This window comes from Protomyctophum bolini, assembly GCF_963924005.1.
Source record: "Protomyctophum bolini genome assembly, chromosome: 1".
Classification (NCBI taxonomy): Eukaryota; Metazoa; Chordata; class Actinopteri; order Myctophiformes; family Myctophidae; genus Protomyctophum; species Protomyctophum bolini.
Genome location: NC_137862.1, coordinates 11,082,606 through 11,091,109, shown reverse-complemented (window position 1 = coordinate 11,091,109; position 8,504 = coordinate 11,082,606). Strand labels below are relative to the sequence as shown.

Here is an 8,504-nt window from a genome sequence, read left to right as displayed (position 1 = left end):
GGGAGGGGATGTGCTTCAGTGCTTGACTTTGCTACTTCCGGCGTAGAAGAAGAGAACATCTACGATGCTGTTTATGAATGGCATGCAACTTTACTGTAAATGACTGGGCTCACCGTATTTCTGCTGTGAGTGGAAGAAAACGTCTTATCTTTGCCTACCTTTATTATCAGTGTTTTGCATGTCAACCAACCTTGTTCTGCCCGATGTATTAATGTTGCCCGATGTGTTGTTGTTGTTATAGCAGCTGCCTATAGCTACAATTGCTAACGTTTGCTAACATGCTGTACATGCATGTCTGATGTCTTGTCAACTGATGGCCTCATCTGCATCTTTGTAAAATCGTACCACTCAATTATCAATATTCAATCATTCAATCAAAAACTCCTTGTATCTAAACCGTTTGTCTCTTAGCCCTGATATATATATTATATATACCGGTGTATGTATATATATATACATTCTTCCATAATGTAATTCAAAAAGTGAAACTTTAATATATTCTAGATTCATTGTGCATAAAGTGAAATATTTAAACCTTTGTTTTGTTTTATTCTTGATGATTATGGCATGCCATCGAGCTCATGAGATCCTATCTCAAAATATTATAACTAAAAACATTTATAATACAGAAATGTTGACCATCTGAAAGGTATGTTAATGTATGTATGCACTCAATAAGTGATCTGGGCTACTTTTAAACAAATTATTTAATCAAGGGGGCGTGGCATGGAGGTGATAAGCCTGTGGCACTGTAGCCTCTGTCCCAGGCTTACTCATCGGTGGCACTGTTGAGGTGTTATGGAAGCCCAGATTTGCTTTGATAGCATCTTTAAACTCATTTGAATTGTCTCACCTCACACCTTCCTGGGTCAGTTAAGCACAGTAATACCATCAAATCAAATCAAATTTATTTATATAGCACATTTAAAAACAACTCTCATTGTACCAAAGTGCTTCACAAATGGAATACAATACAATATAATACAATACATGAATACAATACAATACAGCGCAGAAGAAGTCAATAATAAAACAGGCATATAGGATAATAGGACAGAATAATCTAGCATGGTCAGTACACCGATTACTAGTAGTTTTGGCACTGTGGGCAGGTGCCAAATCGAGCTGGAAAACATGGCTAAGTCGGAAGGATGCATGCTCCCATTCCTGGTGGAAATGATTATTGATGGTTATGATTTTTCCCCCCAGATCTTCCATAGTCAGAGTAGAGTAGTCACTGCTTGCCTGTGTAGGTATGGTAGTGAGTGAGAGGTTGTTTAGCTCTGTGGGTTTTTACACTGTTCTGTTCTGATATGCATGACTTTCTGATTATGCACACAACACAGGGGTTACCGGAGATAGCGGTCAAACACTGTGTACTAGTGATGGACTGGCTGCCTGTCAGTCTGACACCCGCTCACTCCGGGATCTACTTGAATGGCTCGCGAACCCCTGGTTGGGTTGGTTACCCCTGCTCTAAATTATCCTGGTAGATGGCTGTGTTGACTCCAGTGTGAAGTTTTCACTGACCAACACCATGCAGATAACATGGCCCCAAATCACAGTGTTTTATCAATTGTAGAGTTAATATAAACCATCTATTAGGATATTTTACAGCACTGCGTGCTTCTGTATGTTGACAAGCTTTATTGATATACTGATTTCCTTTTCCAGCAGCACTTGGCATCTGTCCACAGAGCCAAAAAGATTACTAGTAATTGGTGTACTGACCATGGTATTACTGTGCTTAACTGACCAGCCAACTGGCCTGACCTGACCCCCACAGAGAATCAGTTTTATTGTCAAGAGGAAGGTGTGAGACACTAGATTCAACAATACAAATTAATTTAAAGCTGCTATCAAAGCAAATCTGAGCTTCCATAACACCAACAGTGCCACAGGCTTACCACCTCCATGCCTGTTTAAAAGTAGCCCAGACCACGTATCGAGTGCATAAATTAAAAATACTTTTCAGATGGTCGACATTTCTGTATTATAAATATATATCTTTTTTGTGGTCTCATAAAATATTCTAATATTTTGAGATGGGATTTTTTGATTTTCAAGAGCTGTATGCCATAATCATCGAGATTAAAAAAATTATATGAAAGTTTTACTTTTTTAATTATATTAATGAAGGAATTCTAATTATTCCACACACACACACACACACACACACACACACACACACACTCTATTGGACATTCATGGCTAATACTTTCTTTTGTTGCATCATTCTACACTACGGCAGGTATTTATAAATAGGTCATCCTGCATCAGCGTGTCAAAATATTAAAATCAAGACATGGAAGACCACCATGGGCCTCAACATCCCAGTGAACCTCTCCGGGATCTGAAGCTGGCACCACACGCGGTGCTAGAGAAAGCACAGCAGCAGGGCAGGTTGAAGTGCCACAAGTGTGGAGGATCAAGGATGTTCTTCTGCTACACATGCTGCTCATTAGTGGGTGTCGTCGAGAATGAAATCCCCTCGGTCAAGGTCAGAAACACCATTGTTAAGATAGAAGACAGCTTGAAGGTCATAAAAAATAAATGTTTAATTCTGGAAAAGTTTAAATCTTACCCTTTTTTCATGGGTGTTTTTACATGGTATTTTTTTCTGTGAACAGCTTGTAGTGTGCTTAACACATTTAGTACCGGAACTGCATCAAAATAAAGGCGCTGCTTGCGCCAGAGTAATCGCCAGAGTAGTGATCGCTTCTATTTTGAAAGCCATGAACCGGAAATACTTTCTTAAAAAAAGTTGACTGACAAAGTGCCATCACAATCTCCGATCATCTTAATATATTTATATACGCTCCAAAAAGAGTTCATATTTTGCGGGAGAGACGGATGAGGAGCAGAAATGCAGCGCCAGCATATCGATCCATTCATCACCACGGAGAGCGCCCTGGATGAGGATATACGAGTCATTCTTTCCGCCGCGCTAACATGGGAGTCAATGACAAGCTAATAGTTTCACAGAGCGTTAGCATACGGCAAGCGAAAAGCGAAATGCCAAAAAAAAAAAAAGGTAATTATTCTGAATATTATTATCTCGCCCCGCGTCGTTTGGACGTCGCTAGGACGTCCACAGACGTCTAAGGCACATCTCGGTTCCAATCCTTATGACGTTTCAGGACGTATTATGTACAAAATGTGTTAACTACTGTATATTGACCAGATTCTTTATATCCCGTTCATAGCTCCCGGTGAAGATTGACATCATCAAGCATCCTAACGAGACTGATGGCAAGAGCACAGCTGTCCATGCCAAGATCCTCGCTCCCAGTGATGTCACCATATACACCTACCCATGCATACCTGAATATGAAAGGGAAAACGTTAGTTGCTCTTTCTCTGTACATTTTATCTGACGCTACCATATATGTACAGTACAGCATTCAGTGTAACATATTAATGCCTGTGCGTTATATTACTTTAGCGAGTAACTAGGTAATATTGCCACATGTCATTGTACATCATGGCCGGGGTGGGGGGGGATCTACACAGCTGCCTCACACTACAGAAATGGGAGATAGGCTCCTGAGTCCTGACCTATAAGTAATTTAAAAAAAATGTATTGTAATATTACAGTTACTATCTATGAATGCACCACATCTGTGTGTACGTCTGTAATCCATGTAACTCTAGAACTGTTCGTCCCACCGACTTTCCATAGACATTCCGTGCATAGATGTGCCACGCAATGGTAGGCCCGAGGCCTGGTATGGTAGCCTGAGGCCTGGTATTTGATTGGCTGCCATGCCATGTTAGGCTGCTCAAATAGAATAACACTGAGGATTTGTTATCGAGTAACTAACACATTAACCCATTCTGAACGGGAACCCGTTTTGGTGTTGGCATCATGTTATGCTTTAGCTATTGAAAAATAGCAGATCTACAAGCTCATAGCGCGCCACCGAGTGGCGCGCTATGAGCTTGTAGGTCTGCTATTTTTGAAAAATCGAAGAACGACTGACATCTTTAGAATCTGATCTCGGGTCAGAATGGGTTAATCAGACCAGTGTGCGTCCAGTGGAAACCTCGCATGAATCTGATCTCAGGTCAGAATGGGTTAACTACTACAGCCTTCTGTGCATGCAGCCTGCAGATATACAGATATTCTTTTGAATAATGCATTTGATTAGACCACACTGTGTTCTCTCTCCAGGTGGTGGTGGTGTTCCCTGGCCCAGGCGCTGTCACCATGCAAGACATGATGCAGAGCTTGAGCCACGGCGCTGCAAAGAGGTCACATGACTCAACTGACGAGCACTGCCTGAAGAGGCTGAGAACAGGGGAGCCACCAGAGGCCACACACATTGTAACTGATCTGGGGTCAGGGGCCCCAGATGAGGCTAAGGGCCTGGAGTCAAAAGCGTGTCCCCTCCAGAGGGTGGTCTTCATTGACAGCACATGGAACCAGACCAACAAGATCATCACAGATGAAAGACTGCAAAGTGAGTGTGTGTGTGTGTGTGTGTGTGTGTGTGTGTGTGTGTGTGTGTGTGTGTGTGTGTGTGTGTGTGTGTGTGTGTGTGTGTGTGTGTGTGTGTGTGTGTGTGTGTGTGTGTGTGTGTGTGTGTGTGTGTGTGTGTGTGTGTGTGTGTGTGTGTGTGTGTGTGTGTGTGTGTGTGTGTGTGTGTGTGTGTGAGTGTTACAGTCCTAAATAAACCAACAGAAGCATATTGACAGATACTTTTGGCAATTTCCATCCAGCCCTCTGGTTGTTCGGAAATCCAGAGCATTAGCATTTGGAAATGTAAAGTGCCGTGCTTTGGGAGCACTGCGAGCGCAAACTGACCCCTTTTTTACCAAACAAACTTTGGTTCTAGAACTGGTTCCGTTCCAGATTCTTGGAACCGGCGGCCATATTTTGGTTCCAGTTCCGAACAAAGTCATTCGGATACATTGACTACAATATAACACACAACCCCGGTGGAAAAGGGACCCTAGTGAAAAGCCGGGTTGTCCGAGAGTTTGACAAAAACTGAATTAACTGTGCTGCTGCACCCCATTCAACTGTTATCACCCGATAATCAAGAAAATGTTCGTAATCAGCACCTTAGAAATACCCCCAGCATGTGATAATCAACATACTGGGAAATCCGGAAGAGAAACTATGGGAGCGTTTGCTTTGTGTGTCAATGATGGAGGCGCGCCGTGTCTAGTGGTGAATCAGCTGTGTAAAATGTTATGGCTTCTTTGGTACTCTAGACTAGTATTCAGTTACAAAACAGGTAACCGTGTTTATACATAGGATAAAATAATTAATTTGAATACATTTTAAAAGTTGAAAATGGCAACAAAACTATCTGCTCTGACGGTTCGTAAATAAATTATCAGTTTGCTTTGACACAAGCACCCTGAGCTCTGGAATCGGAGTAGATTCTCAGAGCACATTTATATCCAATGTGTTCTCTCTCCCTGCAGGTTTGCTCCAGGTAGAGCTGACCACGAGGAAAACGTGTTTTTGGCGCCACCAGAAGGGCAAGCCTGACACATACCTGTCTACTATAGAGGCTATTTACTACTTCCTAAAGGACTACCATGAGCACTGTCTGGCTCAGGATTACACTGGAGAATATGATAACCTACTCTTTTTCTTTTCTTACCTGCACTCACTCATCACTAAGGCCAAAACATCTGCTGGAAAACTATGAAGCAATGACTGTCAGTGTAATGTATTGAACTGTAACATTGAACTGCAATTAAACTCTTCACTAGAAAATAGTATTGCAATGCACAAGATAAGTGTAGTTCTTAATTTTCAGCACTTAACCAAAAGACTCCATACTACATTATGTGAAGATTGTGTTCACATGATCTTTCCAGTAAAAGGCAGTATGTAACTTTGCCCTGTGTTTACTCCAGTGGTGGATGACTGCTGGTATAGGGGGAAAATGGGTAAAACAAAAAATATATATACAACACACACACACTTTCTGTAGTGGTGTTTACCTGCCGAAACACATTGCCCTCCTGTTTTTGTAGCCCCAAAAACGTCTGGTACAGGCTTTCGTTCCGACACTATTGGTCCGACAGTCAACCTACCTAACTGTAACTGCTCCCAAACCATCTTTATCCGTGGCAGAAATATGACAACGCTCCAACTGATTTCACTGAGGGCTTTTTATTTGTCCCAAGTGATGACCGTGAAAAACTGTAAATAAATCACATAATATACACTTTTAAATATCATGAAACAGTGAAATATGAACGTCTTTGTCAGTTAAACAAACAATAAAATGTACACAAACAATAAACACAAGCAATGGCATAACTTTTACAGACAAACAAAACAATTGGGAACATACCGTATGCGCCTTCTGCACCGATTATTCAGGAGTTCAGTTAAGTTCTTTCATATTATATTTTATTTTATCTTATCTTAGTCATGTCAGACTCTCTGACATGAGAGAGCTCCTCTCTGCAGCTCTGCTCTTTTTGTTCTGATCTGACATGCCCAAGACCCACAGGTGCTTTAAATAGGTAATCAGAGCAGGTGAGCTCAATTCAACCTGCCCAGGAACCAGACAGACAACAAAACAGAGCACAGTAGATGGCACCATATCACCATGCATTTACCATTATGTACCCAAATAAACCTACATAATGTTCACATATACGTTTGCCGAAAGGTAAGTAATAAAATCGAATAGAAAAATAGAAATAGAAAAGTACAAATCGAAAATCGAAAATATCCATTACTGGGACAGTTACACTAACCATAACCGCAAGCACAGGAGCAGCGCATGTTCGAGCGCTAGTCCGACCGTTGTTCCCACATGTCGGACTAAGGGCCGATTCATACTCCTATTTTACCGCTGTTTCGGCGCTGTAGTGCCGAAATGATTTCGGCTCGTCAGAAATTTTCAGTAGCACCGAAGAACCGACTTTAGGACGGTACCCGCCCCCCCCCCCGAACCTCAAATGATGTCACATTGTAGGCTCTACAGCAGGGATACTCAAATAGATTTACCTGTGGGCCACATTACAAAAATGGCAAGGGGCCAGGGGCCAGTAGATAAAATTACGACATTAATGATACTTGATAACTTCTCTCTTTCAATTGCTTTATTTTCGCAAAATGTATCAAAGTACAATGTGCATGCACACAATATGTAAATAAATAAATGTGTTACATTTTCTTGCATAAACACAAAGAGCTGTTTCCATAACTGCACAAATTATTGCACATAACATGAGTAGCTGTTATAATAACATAATAACATAACATGAGTAGCTCTTTGCCTGCCTGCCTGCCTGCCTGTCTGTCTGTCCATGAGTAGTTATTTGTCTGTCTGTCAATGAGTAGCTGTCTTACTGTCTGCCTGTCTATGAGTAGCTGTCTGCCTGCCTGTCTATGAGTAGCTGTCTGTCTGCCTGCCTGCCTGTCCAATTGTCCATGAGTAGCTGTCTGTCTGCCTGTCTGAGTAGCTGTCTGCCTGCCTGCCTAATTGTCCATGAGTAGCTGTCTGTCTGCCTGTCTATGAGTAGCTGTCTGCCTGCCTGCCTAATTGTCCATGAGTAGCTGTCTGTCTGCCTGTCTATGAGTAGCTGTCTGCCTTCCTGCCTGTCCAATTGTCCATGAGTAGCTGTCTGTCTGTCTATGAGTAGCTGTCTGCCTGCCTGCCCAATTGTCTGAGTAGCTGTCTGCCTTCCTGCCTGTCCAATTGTCCATGAGTAGCTGTCTGTCTGTCTATGAGCTCTGTCTGCCTTCCTGCCTGTCCAATTGTCCATGAGTAGCTGTCTGCCTGCCCAATTCTCCATGAGTAGCTGTCTGTCTGCCTGTCTATGAGTAGCTGTCTGACTGCCTGCCTGTCCAATTCTCCATGAGTAGCTGTCTGTCTGTCTGCCTGTCTATGAGTAGCTGTCTGCCTGCCTGCCAGCCAGCAAGTTGGTTAACAGAAAATAAATTGTTATGGCTGAGTAAAATAAAATACAATAAACACAATTTGCCTGAAAATAGATTACCCAGCTATGACCTTTTTCATGAAAAAAAAATGAGTAGTGATATGGCTGACTGAGTAAAATAAAACAATCTACCTGAAAATAGATAGCTATAACTGAAGAGCAATTTCCACAATTACCATTTCCGCAATTTCCATTTCCGCAATTTCCGCAATTACCATTTCCGCAATTTCCATTTCCGCAATTTCCGCAATTTCCATTTCCACCATTTCCACCATTTCCGCAATTACAATTTCCGCAATTTCCATTTCCAACTATTAATGGCAGCTGGGTTTCATCATTCAAATAAAATAGAATTCTGTCCGTTTAGCTATAAAATGTCAGGGAATAGGGATACACAGTATATGTCTTTCATTTGCATTGCATCTCCCCTATTTTCGTTCGAGTAATAGTACAACTCTAATAGTATTACTTATAATAATGTAATTAAAGATAACTCATTCAGATTTATTTATTTTTATTTCATTTTCCAGATTTATTTTTCTTCTTTTTTTTAGATTTTCATTGGTGGGCCAGTCATAATGGTC

General features: G+C 41.6%; 1 protein-coding gene across 1 annotated transcript; it reads left to right on the top strand.

Moving 5' to 3' along the window:
• Positions 1-34: 34 nt before the first annotated feature.
• dtwd1 (DTW domain containing 1) lies at positions 35-6,023 on the top strand. Its single transcript, XM_080765610.1, has 5 exons — positions 35-125; positions 2,252-2,500; positions 3,207-3,344; positions 4,175-4,463; positions 5,437-6,023. Exons 2-5 carry the CDS (start codon positions 2,306-2,308, stop codon positions 5,664-5,666), a joined length of 852 nt encoding a protein of 283 aa, XP_080621736.1. The 5' UTR covers positions 35-125; positions 2,252-2,305; the 3' UTR covers positions 5,667-6,023.
• The last annotated feature ends 2,481 nt before the right edge of the window (positions 6,024-8,504 follow it).

Coding starts and splice junctions, on each gene's coding strand:
- dtwd1 (XM_080765610.1), top strand. CDS start 2,306: ATGGAAGACCACCATGGGCCTCAACATCCCAGTGAACCTCTCCGGGAT. Junction 3,345..4,174: donor CTGAATATGAAAGGGAAAAC/GTTAGTTGCTCT, acceptor TTCTCTCTCCAG/GTGGTGGTGGTGTTCCCTGG. Junction 4,464..5,436: donor CACAGATGAAAGACTGCAAA/GTGAGTGTGTGT, acceptor CTCTCCCTGCAG/GTTTGCTCCAGGTAGAGCTG.